This window comes from Erithacus rubecula (genome assembly GCF_903797595.1).
Source record: "Erithacus rubecula genome assembly, chromosome: 3".
Taxonomy (NCBI): domain Eukaryota; kingdom Metazoa; phylum Chordata; class Aves; order Passeriformes; family Muscicapidae; genus Erithacus; species Erithacus rubecula.
In genome coordinates, this window is record NC_136689.1 from 7,593,356 (window position 1) to 7,618,193 (window position 24,838).

At 39.8% G+C, this 24,838-nt stretch overlaps 1 protein-coding gene across 5 annotated transcripts in view; it reads left to right on the forward strand.

Moving 5' to 3' along the window:
- RBM33 (RNA binding motif protein 33) overlaps positions 1-24,838 on the forward strand; it is a 97,780-nt gene that overhangs the window by 64,680 nt on the left and 8,262 nt on the right. For 2 of the 5 annotated variants that reach the window (XM_079300298.1, XM_079300299.1), the window contains exons 15-17: positions 3,316-3,945; positions 16,813-17,016; positions 18,404-18,592. In XM_079300298.1, the coding sequence (XP_079156424.1) occupies positions 3,316-3,945; positions 16,813-17,016; positions 18,404-18,592 (1,023 nt within the window). Of the gene's footprint in view, positions 1-3,315; positions 3,946-8,027; positions 8,540-16,812; positions 17,017-18,403; positions 18,593-24,838 lie in introns of those variants that run through there. The other 3 variants (XM_079300301.1, XM_079300302.1, XM_079300300.1) reach the window with 2 other exon arrangements.

Genomic DNA, 24,838 nt, shown 5'->3' on the forward strand with positions numbered 1-24,838 from the left:
GTCTGGCCTTTTGTACTCTGCAGCCTCCTGTAAAACAAGGAGCCATATACATGAACAATGTACCATTTCTTCATGTTGTGGAGTTTTCTACCTAAAACATGTGAAGCTTAATAGTTTATCTAGGGAAAAGGCTGTTCCATTTTTTTCTGCTTTTCACCTACAAACAATGTTGCTTCCAGACACAGATGTGAAAATGATGCTGGTTTGAACTTTGAAGAATGTGTACTTTCTCCCAGTTCATTCTGTAGGCAAAATGTTTGCTTGCCTTGCCCTTTTCCCCTTTTCTTTGGCACTGCTATTATTTGTTGTAGGAATCTATACTATGCTTACTAAACTAATGGGATGGGAATCATTGGCAGTAGGCATTGTGTCCTGTGTTCATCTTGACCCTGTCTTGCCTGTTCCATATGTTGAATGTCCTTGTGACATACTGTATGTCATTTATATGTGTTGTACATCATATATGTACCCCCACTCTTGAGGATGGTGTGTATAAGGTGCTCTTAAAGCTGAGGAGGAAGGATTTAACTGCCCATTTTCATCCTCAGTCTGTACTCTTAGGCCATTGTACAACTAAATTGAGTTAAATATGACTTCTAGTGGAGATACTTAGTTAATCATCACAGGACCTTTATATTACCTTCCTCTAGCTGCAAGGGTTTTTGTTTAGAATTTAGCTGTATTAGTAACTTGCTTTTGAAGGATGTAGGTCTACCTGTAGCCTGTTAACAGACTGATCTGCAGTTGTCATATAACCATCTTGATGCTTGTTTTTAACCCTTAAGAAGGAATTGGCTTCCTAGGATCATTACTAATTTCCTGAGTTAAGGAAAGAAAGGTTTGATTGTTTGAGATCAGGTTGCCTGAATATTCTACTAAGTATTCTTCAGACTTCACATGTGTTGGTAATAGAGTTTGTCAGTCATCTTTTTGTGTGTTATTCTGGCATAGTTGGAATCAGTGTATCTGTCCAAAGGCTGTTGCAGGGATGTATTAGCCAGAGTCTCTTGGGATGTTCATTCCTTGTCTGCTGGCAGGACTCATTTGAGTGTGCTGCAAAGTGTAATGTTTGAGTTGGTGTTCTGAGCCTACTACATTGTGATCTGCATTTCTCAAGCCCTTCAGAACTTGTTAGGTGAAAAAATGAACAAATCCCTCATAATGAAGGGCACTGGTGGAAATGATGGTCTCATAAAGACTCATGCTGCAGTATTCTGATTGAACATAAGGGGGGAAAAATTACAGGGCTGCCTCCAAAAGTAAACTTGGTATTGGCTCATGGCATCCATCAGGTTTGTTTAGATAAATTGTAGAATACTATGATCTAAGCCAAAGCAGGTGAATAAACTAATACATTAAGTGAAACAAGTTTTCCCTCTAAACAATTGTAGTAATTGTGATAGTCAGTGTCCCTGAAAATGACTGAAAATTTTATTAATTGTATCAGGAGCTGCATAGCAGCCCATCCTCCTCCTAGCCAGAGTTTGTGTTTTCTCATCTTTTGCAAACTGTTTTTAAGTGTCTTGATCTTTCTCTGTATTTTTTAAGGGTCATATTATACTTTTTTGCTACAATCCAGCATCTCTAGTTGTCAATACAAGATGAAATATTTGGGTTTCCTCCTGTAAAAGTATGTTTCTGTGCCATCTATCAACACAGAGCTCTAATTTAGTTGTCACAGTGATTATTAATCACCACCATCATGTTCCATGATGTACATCTGAGTAGATGCAGCATTCTCATGCAAAGAGCTGTGTTAGACCTCATCCATAAACTGCAACCCATACTTAAAAATAAATACAAATTGTAAAAATGCAATTTGGTTAGTCTTATTTAGCCTTTGCTTAGGTTTCTGATTAGATACTAATTAAATGCTTGTAATTGGACTTCTAATTTGAGACAATGAGCTGGTTTTTGGTAACTGTGAAAATAATCCCTTTCAATACCTGCTCAGGGAAGAAGCAGCTACAGCTGAAGGAAACAAGCATCCAGGATTTGTGCATCTGGCTGCTGTGAGTGCAAATCTGACTCTGCTGGGCTTTCACATCCATGAACCAGCATTATGGCGGAATCTGTTCTGCTGAATGTTTTCTTGGGTTGGGGAGGATTCTGGATTAAAAGCACTTGAATATAAAAAAAACCAAGCCTTCAAATCACACATTTGTGTCACATATGTTCAAAAAATGGCAGTTGTATTGAAAACAGTTTATACCCAGTTGCTGCAAGATATGTAAAGGTTCATCATGAATTCCCAATTTTTGAGGAATATTTTAATACTCTTTATGCATTAGTTTACCAGCATGCAAAGTATCATTAGTTGAAGAGTCTATTGTTAGCATTTTGAGTAGCCTATTGTGCTCATTACCATTTGTAAGCATTCTCTGTCTTAATATTTCAAATGGTTGAAAAGAGAGAAATAATATAATAGAAAAAGTATTCTTCCTAATTTAAAATAATATGTGATTTTACTGCAAGAACCATTTGATTTCTTTTCCAGGATGATGAGAATCTGCATTTCCTTGACTCTTGTCCATTTTTATGCAGCTTTTCATAGGAACCTGTTCTGCCAGAGTTGAAGAATCTTTAGAAAGGTTATTTGATGGTGTGCAGTACTTTCAGAGGGGCCCAGGGCTGGAATATTAAAGGCATTCTCTATATACCATTAATATTCCAACACTGCGTTTGGCAACATTTTGATTCTGAAGAGAGTGCATGAGTTCAAGGTCAGAGAGATTGACTTGTGCTGTTCATTATAACCAATTATTGTGTGACAAATGAGTTTGAGATCAGGCTTAAAATTCTGTGAGAAAAATCAATAGTTCTAATCAGGGCCTTTCAGGTCATTTACCACCCTACCTTTTGTTACTTTGTCAGAAAAGAGCAAGATAAAACCTGTGTGACAGTGGGTTGCCTCTGTATTGTTACCTTCTATTTGAAACATATTTTGATATCTTGAATTATATTAATAGTTTAATTGGTTTTGGAAACTTTTAAATTAGTTCCAATTTGTAAAACTTTTTTTATTATTTTTATTTTTTAGTATTCTGACCAGATTTCTCAAGTGGTATTAAAGCTTTTCTGTCTAGGAAGTGGTATATCAAAGTCCTAAAACAGATTTGAGCTGTTTGTCTGTAATGAATAGCAAATAAACCTTAGCAGCACATACACTCCATTAATAGCCTTGCTTTGGTATCAGAGAAAATTCAAAAAGCTCTTCAGGGTTACAGCTTTACATCTGAAGCAATTTCATGTTGTTTTGACCAAGCTGGGCATCTGTTTAGAATTTTGTGAATTAATTTGTGTTTTCCTTTGTAGTATCCAGACGAAGATGAAGAAACTCGGTTGTATCGTTTGAAGATAGAGGAGCAGAAGCGGCTGAGAGAGGAGATCCTGAAGCAGAAGGAGCTGAGACGGCAGCAGCAGGCTGGGGCCAGGAAGAGAGAGCTGCTGGAGAGACTTGCCCAGCAGCAGCAGCAGCAGCAGCAGCCTTGCTCCCAGCAGTCCTACATGCAGCACGAGGAGGATTCCTCGGAGTTCCCCACCAACGGCAGCCCCTACATACCCCACTCCGGCCTGCAGACCCGGCACAACGTGAAAAACAGACTCCTGGTTAGAAAGCAAGACGCGGTAGTTGCAAACATCCACCCCAAACCCACAGACTTCCCGCAGGGCGCGGGGGACGGGCAGTACCAAGGACAGCAGATGAAGGCGGTGAAGCAGCTGAGGCCCGCCAGAGCGGCTGCCGGCAGCCAGCCCCAGGCAGCGCAGAAAGCGCCGCCGAGCAAACCCGCGGCAGCGCTGCCCGCGGCTCGAGTGGCCTCCGTCCCCGCCAGGCCCCAGGAGCAGAAGCCGGGCGTGAAAAGGACAGTGATGCAGCGGACAAACAGTGCTAGTGATGGGCCCCATGGCGCCAGCAAAGTCAGGGTCATTAAGTTGTCAGGAGGGGTAAGTTTACAAGGCTCATCTCATCTGTGTGTCTCCTCGTGGTTTGTTTCTGTGTGTTTGACTCTGTGTAATCCCAAAATAAAAAATGGGCCTGAGCTGGTGAGGGAAGGAAGAGGTTTAGCCTGCCTAATAGTCTATATATTATATTTTCAGAACTGTAATTTATTAGGAGTTATTAAACAATTAGTGTTTCCTGTAATGCTTTACTGCCAGGCAGTTACCAATGAAATATTGAAATGCTCCTTTCTTTTAAGTTGTAACTTGGAGTCTGAAATCTGAAAGACTGCTCAGTTGAGCTCGTTTTGCTTAAGGTTGGTAGGTCTGATAATTTCTCAGAGAAAAGAATTTAGGTGACTGTATTTAATTAAGGTTTGGTTAAAAAGAACCTGCTTATTTGGTAAGTGAGGCCACCTAATTCAGTTGTGTGCAGATGTTGATATTGACATGGTTTCTACTCAGGGGAAGATGGTTTTGGCTGTCTTGGGAAGCAGGTTATGAAACTAATGTAAGCAGTATGTTGCAGGGGGTGTTTTCTGTTAGAGGCTGGGTTTAAAACGTTGCCATTTCACTTCTGCATCTAAATGAGATTTCCTTATCTCTTGATGAGGGGTCTTTTATCTGCAGTGTGTCCCTTGAGCACTGGTGTGGAGGACTCACAATTGTCCTCACAATTGAGGACAGTGTACCTATTTATAATCTGGGGTTTTGGTGAGAAAGTGTCTCAACCAAATTTCTTTTGTCTTAATGAAAAGACAAGTTAATTTGTTAGGGCTCTAAAGAAACTTAAGATGAGTGGACATAGGGATCATGTTGTTGGTGATTGAAGTCTGTCCTTGGGTTTATGCTGAAGAGGAAAGAATGACGTGATGTAACAGCACATCAGAGGTGTTTTCCTGGAAGAATGCTTTAAAATTATTTGGAGAATTTTACAAGGAAAAGAAAACAGTGTGTAACAGGGACTGGACAAGGCTTTGGAGACTAGGCTTTACTCTGTAAAAATGGGGAGGAAGTTGAAATGCCAGTGTCTTAACTACTTTTTATGAATGTTTTTCTACAGTTCATAAAATTTAATTGCACTCAGAACTGTGAATTGTATAATGAGTGTGTGGTCTCCCCAAATACTAACACAGGGCATTATTGACTACATAGACATCTTGCACGTCAGGTTGTTGTCAGTTCCAATTCCTCAGAGATGGTGACTTAAGTACAGAAGAATAAAGTACAGGAAGCTGAAAGAAATTAATCCTGTTGAGCTAAAAATATTTATATATAAGTATGTCTGCAGGAATCCCAGTGGCCTGCAAGAGGTATGACAGGTTTGTGATTCATGCATAATGGAATAAAGCAGTCATGCACAACTTCTTTTATTATGTGGTGAAACAAAACAATGCCAGTCACAACTTAGAGTTCCTCATAACAAATAGTTGTCAGTGCCCACAGCATTCACAATGAAATAGTTTTTATCACAGTGCTCTATTTCAGAAACCCATGAATGATTTGTTTCAGATAAGTCTCATGGTAAGCAAGAGCAATTAGCTTAATTAAATGCATATGTAACTCCTCTTTCATTGTGTACAGAAGGAGATTTATTCTGTCCTCCTTAATTCCCAGATATTGAGGTTTCAGCAAGGTGAAGCAGGTTTTTACATGTAGCCTTTGTCACTTGTCATGTTGGCATGGACTTCTTAAGTTTCCTTCCAGCTGTGGGAGACTGAAAGGGAGCATTGCAGTTAGCTGTTAACACTGATTAAGATAGTTGATCAATTTTTAGTCAGTCAGTGAGAAGCTGAATCTGTGACTGTATTTTTTTGACCGTAGAAGGACAAAAATTCAAATTGAGCAGCAGGGCAGACAATCTTGTAGTCCATTTTAAGAGGAGTTAAAAGGTGCTTGGATTCCAAATACTATCACAATTGGAGATTACACTTATTTTTCCACTGCTTTAGTCCTGCTACATGCTTTGTCTTTTTTATTATAACCTTTTCCTGAGCACTGAATGTAAAGCAAAAGCCAGATCTCATTTTCCCTAGCCATTCTCCTCAGCAGGTAATGGTGCTTCCTTGTGCTCCCTGCCTTTGGCCAAAGGCTTGCTGGTATCTCTTACCTGTGTGCACTGGCTCAATCCTGCAGCTAAGCATTCCCTGCCCTTGCTCTCTATGTAATTCCTTGTACTCATTTCCTGTCTTGGGTTCTTTTGTGCAGAGATGTTTTGAATACATTTGTACAAGTGAGATGGCTCATGATTAGACAAAATGCAGGTTCTCTTGAAGCTTTCTGGGTTTGAGTGAAGACCTGTCAGGTGTCTGGTGTTGCAGCCGTGCACAGCACCATTGGGGAGCTCTCAGCTGAAGGAGCTGCTGGAGTCTAGAGCTGTACTAACTCTAGACCAAGCTGGCCTAAACCAGAAACTGGTAACAAGGACTGTTGCTAATTCAGTAGGGCCATCTGTAGAAGCAGGATTCAGTGGTTTGGTGTTGCTGATGATGTGTTTTGTGTAACAGTTGAGCAGTGTGGTTGGTGTATTGGTGAGAACTCTGGAGTACAGATACTGTCAGAAGAGAATGGCTTCTTTTCTTGAGGGCAGTGTCTTTGCCAGCTGAGCTTTTGTCTGTGTTGCTGGGCACAGTAGTGCTGCTGAAGGACCCTTTGGTCCTTAGGAAGATAAAATGGTCTTTCATATCCTTCCACAATATTCTTTTGTGAGAAGATTTTACTTTTGGAATTTTAAGAATTACCATGTAAATTCCAGTCATATTTTAACTTGTTCAGTTTTCCTGATGCATAAGATGCCCTAAATTATGACTTCTCATTCTTCAGGAAAATGAAAGTAGAAAATGATTCAGCATTTCCAGTATGTCAGACTAAGTCTGTGTATCAAGGTGTCACATTAGGTACTGTCAATAATGATTTTGTCTGTTGATGCTTTTTCATTTTTTAAATAAATCCCACCCTTCACCTTTCCCCCAATACTGATTTGCTTATTCCTTTCTAGTATACATGTAATATATGTAGGAGTGCCAGTAAAGTGAATTTTAATTACTCCTTTAAATGTTATGTTCCTGTAAAATTAGGCAGAGGGACTCGAAATTTTTTTGTTGCTGGTTTGGTTTTGGATTGAGTTTTTTGGGGGAAGGGGGATGGTTTTGGGGAATTTTGGGGTTTTTTTTGGTTGCTTTGTTTTTGGTTTTGTTCTTGGTTTTATTTTTTCCAAGGAGCCCAGATATCTTTTGATGTGCTTTATTTTTATGGCATTTCCTCAGAACTGTCCTTTTCAGATACAAGAGCTCAGTGTATTCACTGAGAATTCATACTTGTAAATTTTACTAATAAAGCATCTCAGACTTGCCAGATTTGCTGAGGAGCCTGAAGTCAATCCTAAAGTTAGTTGTAAGTATAAAGTCAATGAGAATGTAGGAAAGAAACACCCTAATAAATCACTTCAAAATGTAATCATAAAATTACAGAAAATAAGGGTGAAAAGAGTGTTGAACTAATTTGTCTTGAAGGGGAGGGGATGAACTCTGTAGTACTCTTGACAGATTTGTCCAACCTTTTTCTGAGATCTCATTGCAGATTTCCTAGGTCATCTGTTGCAGTATCAAATGTGTACATTTAGGAGAATTTTCTCAATGACCAAATAATATTTTCTTGCTGTAATTTTGAATTTCTTACTATTAGTATTATACTTGAAGGGAGATGGGAAAGAATTTCTCTCTTTGTGCCTCTCTTTTTAAAGATATCTCAACTGTTTCTGAGCTCTAATATCTTTCATTCTCTCTTGATGAGTCATGTTTTCTAATACCTTGGCTGTTTGTGGTGCTCTTTTGGCTCTCTGTCATCAATCTGTCTGTTAAGAGTTCTAGTACCAAATGCAATGGAGTTCCTTAGGTCAATATATTGAGAGTTGTTTTAGTCCTGGAAGAACAGGTTTGTACCAGCTATAACCTTAGATATCTTAAGATCATATAAAATATGTGCTGAACATGTTTTCTATTTAGTTGGAGGTTCTGTGGTAAATTACAATATCTAAAATCTCTGTATCATTGTCATCTTATGTTGTTGTTGAATGATTTTTCTCTTAGCCAGAAAATGTCCTGCCATGCTCAGAGAGCTGTGTGTCTGTCCCAAAGGCCTGAAAATGCTGGTTCTTATGCTGCACCAAGAATACACCAATCTTTGTCTCTGTGGAAGGCTGCACAATGAGGGTTTTTTCATAAATACATATATAGATAAAAATACATAAAAATTTGGTGTTCCCTGTTGCGTTACAAGCAGTATCCTAATTCCTGAAATCCTGAAATGCTTCATATGAAAAGCTTGAAAAATGGGCTGGCAAGTTCTTCTGTTTGAAAAGCCTGTCACAAAAAAAAGTTATTGGATTGCAAAAACAAGATGAAAATGGAAGATGGACAACTTGGACCATATTTCAAGCAACTGGGAAGTGTGAGATGAATATGGAGTTCTAAATAAGGAAAAAAATATAATGATTGAGATGATTCTTGTTTGATAATGTAACCTTATCAATCAACTTTGTTAAATGTTTGTACATGTTTCTAATTGCATGTATGTGTTCAAGATTAATTAAAAATATTTGACTTGAAAGCTTTTTAGCGCCTTTCATCTAAATATGTCAGGAATTGCAAACACTAAGAACTGTGGCATTTGTATGGGAAGTTCATGAGGGAGCCCTTTCCCCAATCCTTGACCAAGGAACTCTTGCCCTGTAGGGTCCTATAAGATTTTAAGAAATGGGAGAATGGCTTTGGTGTTTATTTGTATCCCACAGTTTGAAGGAGGCGTGGGCAGCACCCACTGAGTGGCTGAGGAGCTGCAGGAGCCTTTTCTGAGTGCCCAGGTACCATGGCAAAATGGGCAAGACCTCTGAAGCAGCAGTAATGTAAATGCTGTTGAAGAAAGATTCTGCGTGCCACAACCTGCAAGATTTCACTCTGGAAATATTTCACAAATGGATGTTAGTTTCTTAATTGTGAGAAACTGTTGAAGTGTGTCCAGGGGAGGCCACAAAGTTGGTAAGGGGGACTGGAGCACCTCCCCTCAAAAGACAGGATGAGAAAGTTGGGGCTGTTCTTCCTGGAGAAGAGATGGCTCCAAGGAGACCTTATAGAACCTTCCCAAAGGGGCTGCAAGAGAGCTGAAGAGGGACTTGTTACCAGGGCATGGAGTGGTACATAGGACAAGGGGAGTTCACACTGAAGAAGGGTGTATTTACACTGGATATTGGGAAGAAGTTTTTTCCTGTGAGCCTGATGAGAAACTGGAACAGGTTGCCCAGAGAAGCTGTGGATGCTCCATCCTGGAAGTGTTGAAGGCCAGATTGGATGGGGCTTTGAGCAGCCTGGTCTAGGAGAAGGTGTCCCTACCCATGGTAGGAACATTTGAAATTGAGTAATAGACTGTGTCCTCCCAGACCTCCAGTGAGGATGGTCCCTATGGAGACAGACTGTTTCATGGAGTGGGGTCAGGAGTTGGACTGTGCTGTACTCTTTAAGCCATATTTGATTACTGGGAAAAGGAAATAAAGGGGCATGTGTGGGCACACTTAGTGAGTGAAAATTAAGGTGACAGCCAAGCCAGACACAGGTAATGCATTTTATGGGCTTCTCATAAAATGCATGAAAAGAGAAAGAGATACTTACTTAAATTGAATCTGAGTTTGCTATGGACAACTTGGATCTAAAATGCAGTAAAGTATTTTCTATTGCAGACTGCAGAACAGGTTTCTCCTTTTCCTCAGGAGACTTTTAAATTGTATGTTGAAGGAGAGTACAGCTTGCTCCTGAACACCCAGAAAGCACAGCCGTTTGTTGCTTGTCACTCTTGTTAAGTCTCAAAGGACAGTTTCTTTGCCATCATAAATGTTATAGTGCAGAATTTGTATTTGTAGGATGTTGGTGTTACAGAGTATCTTGGAGCCCTGTTTCCTGATAAAGACAGCTGTGACACCACTGAAGTGCTTTACAAAGAGAAAGAATCAGATTTCATATGAAAATGCAATCTGTTTACTTGGGAGGTTAGCTTGCAGAGTTGTACAGTTTAACGTTTTGAGAAGTCATATCCCTCTGTTGAAAAGTTGGACCAGTTGGAATAGGCTCTTAGTGCAGAGGTTTGGCTCTTGAGTCAGGAATGTTTGGGGTGGGAGGGAGTGGGGGTTGTCTTTATTAAGACTGACCAGGAGCTTCAGGCAGGACATAAGAGGGATTTAACTTGCCAGAAGTTTTAAGCTTCAAGGAACATGAACTAGAAAGGCCAGATACAGCACGAGAAGGGGAGTTCTAGCTGTACAGATTTCTGGTATCCAGTACTGCCTTTCTGTGCCATAACTGGTGTCCAGCTGGGAGATGCTCCTCCAGCAGCTCTGGGCCATCACAAGTTTTGTACCACTGATGTTTTCCAACAGGAGATGTTTCTCTTGGTCTTTTCTCTGCATGTCCAGGCTTTGTACAAAATTCTCTGTACAAAAACCTCTCCGACTGGAGGCTGAAAAGCAAACGAGGAAACTTTGCTTAAAACATTGTTTATATGTGTTATATATCATGCAGACAACACAAAACTGAAGGCATTTCTGGGACTATTAGACATGTCTATTCCAGAACCTTGATTTTGCTGTAGGTTTGACATCTATTTTTTATTATTTTTTTCGTAATGAGTGGGTGGGTACTAAAAACCATGCAGTTGTGATTCAGTGTGATTCAAGCTGTGCTTCTGTCACTCCCAGTGAAACTTCATGCAGCATGGGTATGGCTGGGACTCTCTTTGGCCAGTCCTTTTCCATGCCTTAGTTCTCCTTTGAGGTGGATGAGGAGATACTTCAGTCAGGAATTGTGTTAGTACATGGGATTAAATGGAATTAGAGGCTTTTTCTCCAAGACATTTTCTTCTTGCTGTTCTGACTTTTCATAGACCATTAGGCTCAGAAGATACTCATCACATCATGACTCACTGGAACAGTGTTTTATCACAGGAAGGGAACTATTTCTGCGTTTATTATTCTGTTATTTATTTATGGCATAGTCTGTGTTCTTGCTTGGGTTAAGTTTGGATTATACAAAAATTTTAGGCTGGGAAAAATAACCTCTCAGTCACTAACCAGCATCAGAAGTCTTTTTTTCTCTGGTGTGAACTGGGAATGATTTGGCTCTTTCATCACTTTTGTAGTCTGATGTAACTTATTGCCGTGTGTACTTTGAGTCAAAACTAGCCCATTAATATGTCTTAAACCACTTGTTAATGATGAGTTGTCTATTGATAGAGTGGCATTTTCTAGCCTGATGGGAAAGCAGTTTTCTTAACCACTGCAATTCTTTTTAAAAAAAAAACAAACCAAAAGAACCTTTTAAAGGTCCTAGAAGGCCTGGAAAAAAAAAAGGTCTCCAGGTGTTTCTCATTGGCATTTGACAGATTGGAAACAGATCGTCAACTGTTCAGAAACAGTTCTTGGTCATGTCACTGGGTTGTGGGATATTTGGCAAGTGATTAGGCTTCCTATTCCCAGAGCCCAGTCTGTCAGCCAGCTGTATCAAAGTGGTGAAGCATTTGGAGCACCAGGCAAAGAGAAATAGCTCATTATTAGGGGTTTGCTTTTAATACGTGTTCCTGATAACTACAGTGAAAAAATACTCGTATTGTTAGATGAAAGTCACTGTTGTTCTGTGTGGTTTTTGCTTTGCAGTTCTTTCTCTTTGTTAGGTGGGGATCACAACTGTGTTTGTAGATTCTGTTCTGCTACGGTCAGTTGCACTATCAGTTTAAATACAAGTTTACCTGTGGAAACCTACATAGCTCATGAATAGTCATTTCTCTTGTCCTGATAGTAAAGATGAATTTAATAACTGAAAAGAAGTTTTTCTTCTCCAACTACTGTGATGCTTTAAAGGTACTAATTTCTAGAAATATTGATTTAATCTGATGAGGAGTTTCTCCTTTTTTTTTCCAGAAATCAATCACAGTACAGTTTTGAACTGAGATTTCCCTACAAGATTTAAGTCTTCATCGTGCTACAGAGAATTGGAGTTGCAATGCATCTCAGAAAAGCTGACAGCATTTTGCTTCTCTGTGTTATTTTTACACAAATCAAGCAGAGTTTATTTATTCCCTTATCCGGCATGCGCATCCCTTTGCTATTGGAGGATTTTGAATTAGCTTTACAAAGATTACATGGATAGACACAGCATTGTGGTAGTTAATAGAAACCTGTGCAGTGAGGTCTGTGGGCTGCAAGATCACTAACAGTGCCAATGACAGTGAAGTATGGCCTTATCGAAGGGAGAATTCATAAGAGGCTGCCCTGGGACACTGCACCACTGTCCTTGTGTGTATCCTGACAATGTTATCTGTCCTCTCAGTACGGAGTATCAAATGTCTGTCACGAGTACAGAAATTAATTTAATGTCACCTGAAGACATGCAATTAATCTTTTCGAGGTTTTCATAATACCTTTACAGAAAGAGTTGCCAGTTTGGCGGATTTGGATTTTGGGGTTTAGCAGAAGATAAGGAAAATTAATTTTTCATCAGGGTTAATACAAGCTAGCAGGGCCACAAAGGCTGAGAAAAATGGTTTGGGAATTTGTCAAGTGTTGTCACTCTAGAATAATGCTGCTTAACGTCTGATAGGTGTAATCAAGAGTTGAGATTTCTATAGAAGGGGATTAATCAATTTGCTCACTACAGAATGCAAGTTGGTGATACCATTCCTTCATGGGGTTTAAGAATGAAAATAAGATTTGATCTGTCAAATTGCAAGCAGCTCTGACAGTATCAATAGGCATTTTTATCAGTACATTTTAAAGCATTTGTTATAAATAAATTTGTCCTGCTAATGTTGATGGCAAATAAACTTCATCTTCATCATAAAACTGTCGTGATGATTATGACAGAGGGCTCTAGCTTGCTAAATTCAAGCAGTCCTTCATCAAATTCTGCTTTTAGAAGATTTGTGATCTCCTGTTTGACAGAATTCTTTCTATGTTGCTCAAAACACAACACTGACTATATATAGATCTGTATAGTGAAAGGCTGATGAAAAACAGCCTTGATAGGTATCAGTGAATTGGTTCTAAAAGTCATGGCCATTGAAAGGCATCAGTTCTTTTTGTTGGTCTAGTTTCAGGTCAAACTGTAGATTCTTCCAGAGCAGAGGTTTTGAAAAACATTCACCATGTAAATCGAATCCTTTTACCTCAATCTTTTGAGCTTTGTTTATAAACACACAGTATTTGAAGTTAGCCTGTTTTGGCACTCACAATATTTCAGTACTTGAAATTTGAAAGATACTTTCTATACTTTCCCCTGAACAGAACTCCTGCAACTTAAATAAAGGCATTTTCATTACTCCAGCTTAAATTCAGTAACAGGAAAGTTACTTTCCTAGCCAGATCTTAGGAATGCAGACCCTTTGTAAAACTTGGAAATTTGGAGCTCAAAACTCCGGATGATTTATAATAGTGAAATTAGGGAGTAGACAGTAAGAGGAAAACACTCTTCCTTCATTGATTTGCAGACAAAGAATGAACATTCATTTTCTGCATAGGACTTTAGAGGAAATTTGAAGTATAAAATCAGAGCTTGTATCACTCAGTCCCACGTCTCTGTGGTCGACTGAGGTGTTCTACCCTGGGTCAAAGTTCTGTACATCAAGTTATGTTAGGCTATGATGATGAATGAATGCATCTCTGAAAGATTTAATGCAGCCCTATTGTAAAATACACTTGGAAAGAAAATGTATTTTGAAATGGGAAGGCTTAAAATTTTAATACTTCCCTCTGTTGCTGCATATTTAAATCTGGGGAGGGCAGTGATGTAAGCTGATGAAAAATAACAATGCAGAAATTGATTTTAGGAAAAGCAAAAGTTGATTCAAGATGAGTTAGATCTGAGACATTTGAAGTAGAAGAGATGTTAGCAATTTAGCTTCTGTGATTCAGATGTCATTTGAGGTAGCTACTGCTGTACAGCTTCAGTGGACTTACCTGCTTGCCTGTAATTTGCTGTGTGTTTTGGTGCCAGTTCCTTGTACAGCTCACAAGGGATCATCAGGAGTCAGCACATGTACAGTCATCTTTATAACTGCATGTCCTTCCCTCCAAAGTGTCACTGTTTTCCTGTGAGCATGTGACTTGTCAGTAATTTTGTAGCTCTAAATCCAAAAGTTAAAAAGCTCTTTTCAGGTGTTTTACTTGACTTGACTCGACTCTTAATTGTATCTGGAAAAGCCACTCGTTGTCTTGTTTAGAAGTTTAAAGAATGATGGTGGTGGTGAGAGTAATTTGCCACTACACAGGTTGTTCATTTTGGCTGGAACAGTGTTTGTCCTTGCACTATCTTTAACTAGTGAAAAAGGGATTGTAGCTAAAATGCTTCTTCTGTGTTGTTTTGCTTGTTTGCATATGTCACTTAGCAGTCACATTTGGTTTTTATTTTAAGAAAACCACCAGGTTTTATCTTCAGTTGAAGCCAGGCTGCCTGGAACAGGAACTAATGTTTTGCTGATTTACTCAGCTCTGTTAGGCACTGTGTCACTGACTCACAGACCTCTCTTGAGAAGCAGTGCTGCAGTTTTGTCTCTGCTTCCCCTCTTTGAGGCATCTCAAAACCAGTAAATGTTCAGAGCAGTAATGTAAAACAAGGGATTGATCCAATTGCCTTTCCTTTCCTTATTTTCCCAGGAACAAGCAAAGCTTGTTCCATATCCTTTCTTCATTGTTTTCTGTAGGTTTTCTTATTTCTGAAATGGATCAATTCATTAAAAAGTTCAGAGCTTTCCACCTTTTCAGACTCTGGCAGAAGCATCTTGGTAGCAGCAAGGACCCATGGTAGCATTTGAGACCACAGCAGCAAACAAACCCCATCAGATTTTTCATCAGTGCAAACCAATGTTGTATGCTAATGCCTTTGACTCTGTTTCAGTTCTCTGTTCAGTTTATACAGTTTTATTTGGTGATAATTGAGCTTGGTAGTTAAATATTGGGTGGTTGTTGGCCATCCTAGACTTTTATGTGAAATGATTATTTGCTTTTGAAGTTTCAGTAATGAGCATGTTGGATGTGTTTTGCACCTGAGGGCTTTGCTCTCAAGATGCTCTTCCAATGTCCTGGGATCGTTTTTTTGGCTTGGAAAGAAATTGTTGCAAATATTTATGGTTCTCACAGCAGGCATTTAGCAGAGATTAGATTTTAACTCCCAGTTATTGCATTTAAATTCCTCCTAGAATTTTTTTGTTCCTTTTGATTTCATCATCTTCTAGCTGCTGTAGGGTTGAATAAAAGAAATTGTCTGATGAAGGAATAGAGCTTATGGTGATGCTGATATCAGAATTAATACTAAAATGAGGAGGATTTAATGCTGTTAAGGTTTTGTGCATTTGTTTGAGTTTTTCAGGAGTGCTCTTCCTTTTATATTTTTGAATACAAATTAAAGAGAAACTGAACGGAAAGCTTTATAATTTCTCACTAATTGTTGCTCTCAAAGGTTTATATACAAAACTTTCAGTGAAGACTTGGTGCCATCCAGTTCAGTAGAGGAAAAATCATGTTTGTGATTAGAGGTGGAAAAGACAGATGCAGATTTCTATTGCTTTGCCATTTTAGACATTGTGGACAAATGCCATGATGAGCTTTAGGATATTCCCTGTGACAGATTGTGCTTTTGAGATGTAGTGCAAGGAAGTTTGAAGCTCATTTATCATGGGATTTAAGTACTTGAGTTCCTTAGAAGTTATGGCCTGCATATACTTTATAATGCAGAAACCTTGATTTAGAGGTGTAAGTTGTGAACTACTGAACTTGCAAACATGAGACTGGCCTATTTGCCACAGACTATTTCTTATCAAATCTTAGCTGAGGCTTAGTAACCAATCCTCAAGAGGTGTTTCTTTTGCTTTTCTTTAATGTACAGAGGTATTTGTATTCTCAGTGAAAATAATCTTACTGTTAGGCCATAAGTCTGTTCCTTTTGTACCCTTGGGTTTTGTCTCCTTATCCACAAGAAATGTGTCAGTTAGCATGAAACTCTGGTTTGTGATGTGTTATAGTTGCAAAAGAGTTTTGGCTTGTGAGCATTTAAGGGAAAAGAAAACCCTATATAAATGAAGATGCTTTCATAATATTTTACTTTTTTCCCTTAGATGTGCCTTCTGTTTGAGAGCTTTTGTGGGGTTACCAAAGCTTGGTTAGGGAGTTAGTCAGAGCCTTTCCCCTGCAGATAAAATGTTCTCTGGTATTTATTTGAGGTCTAAAGTTGAAGTCCTGTCGAGGTATAGATACTGCTGTTGAAACCATGCAGTAATACAGTGCACATCAGTACAGTGTCCGAGGAAGGGGGCTGCTTAAAAAGCTGCTGGTATAGAAGTTGGCAGAATGAGTATGCATTTCAAAATAAATACCAGTTTTTAGCTAAAGAGAGGTTGGAGGTTTAAAGATGAACAGAGCATTTGCCTGGTTCTTCCAGCCTCTGCAGTTCTTTGCTCCTCCTTTTGCAATGTGTCTGTCTCTGTTTGTATTAAAAAAAGAAAGAAAAATAATTTTAAAAACCCACACACCATAGATCATGTAACCTGGAAGGAAGAATGATTTGAAAAGAGGAGTGAAAACATCTTGTTCCTTTGTATATGAGAAGACATGATTGACCATTATAATTATAATAAAGCCTGAACAAAGTAACTGTTCAGAAAGCACAGATTTATTTGAGGCTGAGGTGCAATTTCCAGGCTGAGCCTTTGCACGCAGCCACCAGTTTGCTTTAGCAGGCAGAGCCTGGACACTGTGAGCGAGCTGGAATGTGGCAGGAGTGTGCTCAGGGCGAGGGTGTGCAGTGCCTGGACACTGAGCCGCTGTTGTGTTGTTGATTTCAGCAGGGGGGAGAGGATGCTGGCTTTTTTCACCCAGAGGGCCAACCCCAGCGGCCTCAGCAACCCCCGGAGCCGAAACAGCAGCCAGTGCGGAAGGTCACATTGACAAAGGGAATGCAGCAGCACCAACAGCAGCAGCAGGCACAGATCCATTCACCAGCTCCTCAAGGAGTCAAAAACATCCAGGGAATCCACCAGCCTAAAAAGGTGATTTTTAGATGCATATTGCTGCTAGAAGTTTCACTGTCTAGCTGTGTTACTCCGTTAATAACCAGCATTCTGTTTGTCAATTGCTAGCGCAGGGCTGCGTGACCCAGGAGATGCATAATTGCATATAAAGCTTTTAATCTAGAGAGACTTGTTTGTACCCAGCACAGACTGGCAGTGCCTGCAGGTTGCTTCATCTGCTGACGTTCTGGCCAGCTCAGCACTCCCTGGGGAAGTGCGTGTGTCCCGAGACAGCTACTGGAGGGGATGGTAACCAACGTGCTTTCTGGCTTTAAAGCCAAGTGGTTTGTTGAAGTTGTGTTTAAGATTTTATTTTAGCTGTTTCCTGCATATGTAGGAGCACACAGCAACTGTTTCAGGATGCTCTTTGCTGGATCCCCAAAGCTGGTATCACTCAGAACAGTTGGTGATCTTGTAACTTGATTTTTGCACTCATCAGACACTGGTAGGAGGCAGGGAAGGGACAGGGTGGCAGTGGCCTTCTCAGCATTTGCAAGCTGGCACACTCCTTGAAACTAGCTGGCATTTTGGCTTTGAAGTTAGTTCTTGGTTTTGAACTGTTGGCCATAATCTTCCTGTTTCACATATGGATACAAGTTTTGTTGCTGATGTCATGGGCTTTCCAAGTAGGCATCAGGAAACTCTGTTGAATGTTGACTGGGTGTTAAGTGTTAACTCTGTTTAATGTTTGTTACTCTGTTTCATTGTTATTTTCCCACTCTCTGACTGTTCAACATTTAATTTGCAATAATTAAATCCATGCATTTCCTGCTCCAGAGTACAGGAGAGAGGAATGAAAAATGTTATTGTAAAGTTATTTAGCCTTATGTGAATAAAACTCCATTCTGGTAAAAGACCAAGAGTTGGTAGCAGTAGGGACTGAAGGTGCTTGAAGCGCTCTGCTGATCTTGTGAGTACATTAAATTCAACTGTGGGTTAAGAATAGATAAAGGAGAGGGATCACCTGTTGGGTTTTTTTGTCCAGACTCAAAATGTGGGAGCTGAGCACATGCTGCTGATGTGATCAGTGTTGAAAGCCAGGCTATATATTTTTTGTCTGAGATCCTCCACTGCTTGATTGATCAATTTGTGCTAGAGCTGAGGCTTCTAGGATGAATGCAAAATATATATATATATAAGTCAGTATAGAACTTGTTATCCTGCTAGAAGAGGTTTGTATAAGCAGTGGATGAATATGTTAATAAGTGGCCTTTCAAATCAGCAAACAGCAACAAGCTGTTTTAAATCAACGTATACTTTAATCAAGTCTTCAAGTAAATAGCCAACTTTTATATCCTCTGTCAAGTGCAGCAAGCAGAGTCAGTGGGTAAGTAAATCAAAATATTGTTACTTTTGTTGTTGGCAGGTCATTATGCACGGCAGAGGCAGAGGAGTAGCAGGCCAGATGGGCCGAGGACGCTTGATGCCAAATAAACAGAACCTGCGAGTGGTGGAGTGCAAACCTCAGCCCTGTATTGTGTCAGTTGAAGGGCTTTCTTCATCAACTACTGATGTCCAACTGAAAAACCTGCTGATGTCAGTGGGACCCATTCAGGTAGGTCAACCTTGGTTTATCATTTTTGTGCCAAAAGGCTTTCATTCCGGAAAGCTCAATTAATTCCCTGACACTAAATACAATGCGTGTTTGTTGGTAATTTATGTTTGAAGGCACCCCCACCCACACCAGCTACCCCTGGTAGCAAAGACAAGCCCGTGATGATATTGCAGCACAGGAGGCACGGTAGGATTTTGCTAACCATCACATTCCTGCTGCAAAATTCTCCATTTTGGAGTTTCTGTGCTATGTTGTTTTCTTAGGCAATACAAGCCTGTCCATTCTGTGAGGTTGTTAAAGCCAGATGGTCATATCAAAGCAAATATATTTTGGGTGCTGTCCTTGCATATTGTTGACTTGCACCTACTGTCCTTTTTGACATTTACCTTTTCCTGTCGCTGCAGTCCTGTACAAGCACCTAATGACTCAGTGGACATTTTATACTGTGTAGCATCCTCTACTTTTTCAGGTGAAAACACAGTCTTCTTTGGAGGATTTTATTGATCCTTAATTTTTTAGAAGGTTCTCTTCAATTGGGACCTGTGAGCAAGGTTATGACATGCACACACTGTTGTGTCTGCTGTGCAGCTTCTGTTCACAAACTGCCTCCTGGAACCGATGTGTCAGTTAAATGACTTGAGGAAAGCAGGAGGTTTTCAAAGCAGTGAAAGGCTTAGGGAGGCCCTGTCTGATTTGTTGTTACTGCATTTAAAAATCAGTCAATGAATAATGAAAAATACAGGTGAGAAATATTTTTCCTTTTGGCAGGAACAACATTTTCAGACAAATGCAATGCATGAGTTGGAGGTGTTCTGAGAGACTTCTTTATTACTGGGATCATCTATCTGTTGCAAAACACACTGCTCTCCTAAAGATGAACACTCTGCCTCACTTGTTCCTAATTTAGTAAATGGAATAATGCTGAATTATTTACGTCATCAATTCAGAGAGGTTTAATTTGTTTGGGAAAGCAAAACTACTCTCGCAAAATACTTTGTGCCTTCGTGTTCTCTAGTACTCTTGGAAATTATTCATACAGTTCCAAAGCACATTTATTCAGTGTTTACTTGCTAAATCTTGCATGAGAATATTAGAAGGAGATTAATAGAAACCCTGCAAGGAAATCTCACAATTGAGAGAAGTTATTGAGAATGTGCTAAAAAATGTATTCAGTACTTGCTGTTTCATAGCAGAGTCCAAACCCTGGTCTCTCAATTCAATGTCACAGGCCAATTTAGAAGGATGTACTTACAGGAGAAAAAACAATGACTAATTTTCTACTGGGATTTGATGCATATCTATGCTCTCCAGAACTTGTATTGTTGCAGCAGAATCAACTGTACCTTTGGAAATTATGCTTTCTGAGTCATTATCCATTTTCACCTTACAAGAAATCTAGAAGTAGTACTACTTGAACAAGATGCCTGAATTTAGCTAATGATGCAGAATGCTCTCGTGCTAATTCTGCACTTGAATTTCAAGTCTGACTTGTAGAAGGCTGGAAATTTCCTGTTTTATTTGAGGCTAAATGATGTTTCACAAGTATGAATGGTGAGATATGCAGGAAAAAAGTGATGTTTTTGTAAGAAGAATATGAGACTGGTTCCACCATCTGTAATACTTAGCTTTTTGATTTTGTTTTTTAATGGTACCATAAGAGGTGGTACCACAGAAGTGTTAATGCACCAAATGAGGAAGATGCAGCAACAATTTAAGTGACTTGTAGGACAAGAATGGAAAACACAATGTTTGAAAATCTGCATTGTTGCTATCCAGAGCATTTAGTTTTATACAGGCAGAAGTACACGAGTGGATTTTCTCCTGGCTGTAAATTCATGTTTTAACTGTTGTTTGTGCTCAGTGCTGTATAAAATCCCCTGCAGGTGGGAGGGTTGGGAGGCTCTGATAGCAAAGGGATACTCAATTATTTCCTCATTCTTCCTTTAATGGGTGTTTCATGTAAGGGATTTTGCAGGGAGGAGTGCTGAAGTGAGCTGCTGAAGAGAGCCCAGCAGTGGCTGGGAGGGCTCTTTCCATGCAGGCTTTGGGGGTTCCTGTGTGAGAGGCAAGGACCAGAGCAAACAGATCTTGGGTAGTGCAGAGCTCTGGTCCTCTAAGGTGAAGTGTTGGAGCTTGATAGACTGAAATAGGAGGCATTTGGGGAGATGGCAGCAGTGAGAAAATAGCAAGGTGTGAAATTCTAGCGGCTTTTGTTGAAATTAGGCAAGGTGCCCTGGTTTTTAGCTGGTGTCTGATGAAGCTGAAGAAATAGTGAGAGGAGGGAAAGGTGAGTCAGTTCTATCTGACTCAGTCTTTAAGATGTAGAATATCCTGTCTTCAGCTGTTGACTACATCCACCGAAATTTTCCTTAAGGAACTGAACTCTTTTGAGATCGAGATTTTAATTTTATTTGTGTCCAGGGGAAATAAGTGTGTTGAACTCATGCTTATTTTTTTGCAATTGTGAAGGAAATTTAAATCAAAACTTAAGGAGTTTTCTTCATACCTGGATAGTGTCTTGAAATGACAAATATCCAACCCCCAAATCCCTGTTAATGGTAAGGATTCACAAACTGTAGGACATACATCTCTGATGTTAAACATCTCTTCAAAGCAAGGTGCAAACACAGCTCAGAAATCTGAGGATCTTGTTTATCAAGTTCTGCTGCAGTCAGGATGTGAATATGGGAGTGGCTGTACTGAGGAGGAAGAAATACTTCCAAGAATCTCCTTTTTCTTTGACAATAAGAATAGACCATGAGCACTTGTCCCACCTGGTGGAGGACCTGTACTTAATCTCCTTTAATGCTGAGGCATCTGTAAAGGAACTGATCTCCCACCAGTTCTCATTGCCAAATATCCTCAATTTGTTACAGTGTGATCATCCTGTGTGTCTTTCCTCAGAAAGTGAATATTTGCTGGCATAACAGTTTTAAGTTGTGGGAAAAGTCTATAATCTATCAATGGAGTTAATATGGATGAAGAGATTACTTTGCTTTTCTGGGTCCAAAAGACTTGGGGTTTTATTTTTAGTTTTTTATTGTCACTATCATTCTTGAGGTACAAGTACCTTGCACAGACCTTGAAAACTTCCCTCAGTTTATGATGTTCAGTGCTCCAGGCTTTGCCATTCAGCTTTTATTGTGGTATTCTGTGAGTCACAGCTTGGGAATAACTGGGCATGCCTGAGACAGGATGGGGGAAACTTGGAGCTGAAGTTGGAAATTTGGCATTTTTCCTTCCCATACTCTAGAAATGGGGAAAATTATCTTTTCCCATATATAACCTTTCAAATACCTTTGCCTGATCACTGAAAACTTTTTAATTCTCATCCCACTTCACTAAAGGTGCTCTATTATTAACACAGGAAAATAAAATACCATTAGATTCTCTTGACATTGACTATATTAAAATCTTCTGGGCTCCAGGAACATCCCCTTTATTATAGCTGCCTTTTACAACTCAAACATGATGAAATTAGCAGAAGCACTTCCTTCAGCATAACACTTTGCTGTCATAATCTTTGTGGAGAGGATAAGCTTTCAGAAGCAAATAATGTACCTGTAGTAAAATCTCATTGCTGATTCTAAAATAATTATGTGTTAAAAATAAAATCATGTATTCCAGAGTGTTGGAAAGTACAGAAGATTTCTGAGCACATCACTAAGCTAAAGCCTCCTGAGGACAGTGGTGGAGCAGTGACATTCAATGCACATCCATCCGGAACCGCTTGATAAAGTAGATTACTAATAAGTTGCAAAGGTCATGAGAAACAGCACTCAGGGTTTTTTTGGTTGGTTTTTTTTTTTTTTTGTGCTCTTGAATCTAGGTTTAATGTTTATACTGTGTAAAGAGACTTGTGCTCATCTAGTTATTGCCACCCTCAGATGAATTTTTTAAGGATGGTGGCAGGTGGAGTAGAGCGTTTTCTAGATCTCCAGGTAATCTGAGTACTGAGGGAATTGTTCTTTGGAAGGATTTCATCATCATCATCTTTAATTATGTTTTCTTACATCACATAGATGCAAAAATAAAACATCAGTGCAAAATCTCAGTATTTGTGGAGATTTAAGATCATAAATTCTGATGCTTAAAAGAGAAAAAAAGGAAAGATAGACTGTTATATATCAGAAATAATGAGAATGTTGGGATTGCAGGTGTACTTTGAATAGTTCTGTAGATAAAGGTTTTTACTCTGCTAACACTGTCATTTCTGATCTGGGAAAGGAAAAGCAGTTCCAGTGCTGATGTGCCTTTGCTTTCTTGGAGTGACAGTGCTACCTAGTGCTCAGCTGGTGTAAAGGCAGCCACAGCCAGCCCTGCCCTGGCTGCATCCCAAGTGCTGGGTTTGTCTGAGTTCACAGAGGCAGCAGTGGAAATGCCATGGATGCACACACCCAGAACATGGGTGCTCTTGCAGGTCAGCAGGGGGATTCTCTTCTGGCATAAGGTGCTCAAGCTGGTGTGGGGCACACTTTGGTCTTTCTACATGTGAAAACATTTCCAGCTGTTGCAGAAGCTATGGGAAAAGAGATGGCCAGTCCTGCTCTCTCCTTGGGGCTGGGGGGAAAGAAGAGCAGCTCCTGCTCCTTGTCTGTCCACTTCAGCCTTGCTGTGGAGCTGTGTGTGAGTGACAGATGCCCAGCTCAGGGACAGAACAGCCTTTCCCTATGACACCCTGCAAATGGAAAAAGAAAGCTGAATACTTTTGAGGGCAGATAGGAAGAAGTCAGAGGTGGCAGAAAAGAAGGAAGGAGCAACAGAAGGTGAAAGAGATCAATTGCAACAGCTGAGGGTGAAATAAAAACATTCTGTCCCAGCCTCTCTGCCTGCTGGTAATGGCTGGGAAGTGTCACTGCCAGGAAAGATGCTTCAGGTGTTGGGAGACTGTGAGGGCGATGAAAACACATCTGCATTTATTGATGGGAGAGAAGAAAAAAATAGAGTCTGATCTTTCTGTTCAGAAGGTGCCTGCTGTGCTGCTATTTGACTTGTTCCAGAGCAGCTTGGGTCCCACACTAGAGATGATGTTAGCTGGGGAAGTTTGCTTTATTTTTTGCATAGACTTGATTTTTAGCAGCTTTATGTGAGCTGCCACTCCTAATCCCAAACCTACTGGTAAACTGAACATATGGTCTGCTGGATAGTCCTTTTACTTCAGTGAGAGAAATTAGTTAAAGGAGGAAACTCATTTCCCATGTGTCTCCTATAGCTGAAACGAGTGCTTCCCCCAGTCTCATTCCTGCCTGCTTGGATTCCATCTCCCAGTGCTCTGTTACCTCCCTTTTAACTTCATACTCTCTGTGTAACATCTGAGAGTTTTGGTGTCAAAGGTGTTTGCATTCTGCACACAGTCTCTTCCTGTGTACTTGAGAATGTCCTGCTGTTTGTCTCAAGGCCCTTGGTTTTGCAGTGGAGCTTTACTAGAGATTAATGTGCTGCTGTGATCATACTGGCTATTTTGATATTGTACAAGGTAGTGCAAATTTAATTACAGAGCTTGGATAGAGGAGAAATTTGAGGGCAGTGTAGATCTTCAGGCTTAAGGAAATATATTCAGAGGGAATGATCCTTTTATGATATTCATGCTTTAGTCACTGGTTGGTAATAGTTCAGTTGCAGTAAAAGCCAGAACTTCTGATTATTTGTTTAAGTTGTTGAGTTAAATATGTTTTAAAACAGCTTGTAAGCAAGCTCTCAATAAAAAGTATGATTATTAAATACTGAGTTTCTTAAACTTTCCATTCAGCCTAAGATCTGCATCTTCCCATGGCAGTGCCTAAGCAGAAAAAGGAGACAGTCATGATCAGTATGAGCTCTTTGCTTTCTAAATCCCTTCCATGTAAAATACTCTTCTTCACTATAAACTAGCTTTTTATTTTTAATGCTAGAAATATGTCAGAATGTAATCTCTGTTCACCAGAGTCAGACAGGAACATGCTCAGAATACCTGTGACCTCAGGCTGCTATCAGGAAGTGCTGCATGGTAGATCTCTACAGCCAAATCTCTAAAGTAACCAGTCATTTGAAATCCCTTGCAAGTTATTGTATGTATTGTCAATCCTTTCCACCTGAGTGGATCCCAGAAGAGGTTTTCATCCTCTGGTGAACATCTGACTAGGTCAACTGAAAGAGAAGATGTGAATGAAGTTGTTTTCTCAGGGCTGTGACATTTGGGAGGATTGTGGTATTTCAGTTTAGGGGCTCATGATGGGAGATTCTGGAGTTGCAGTGTGGCAATAGGGA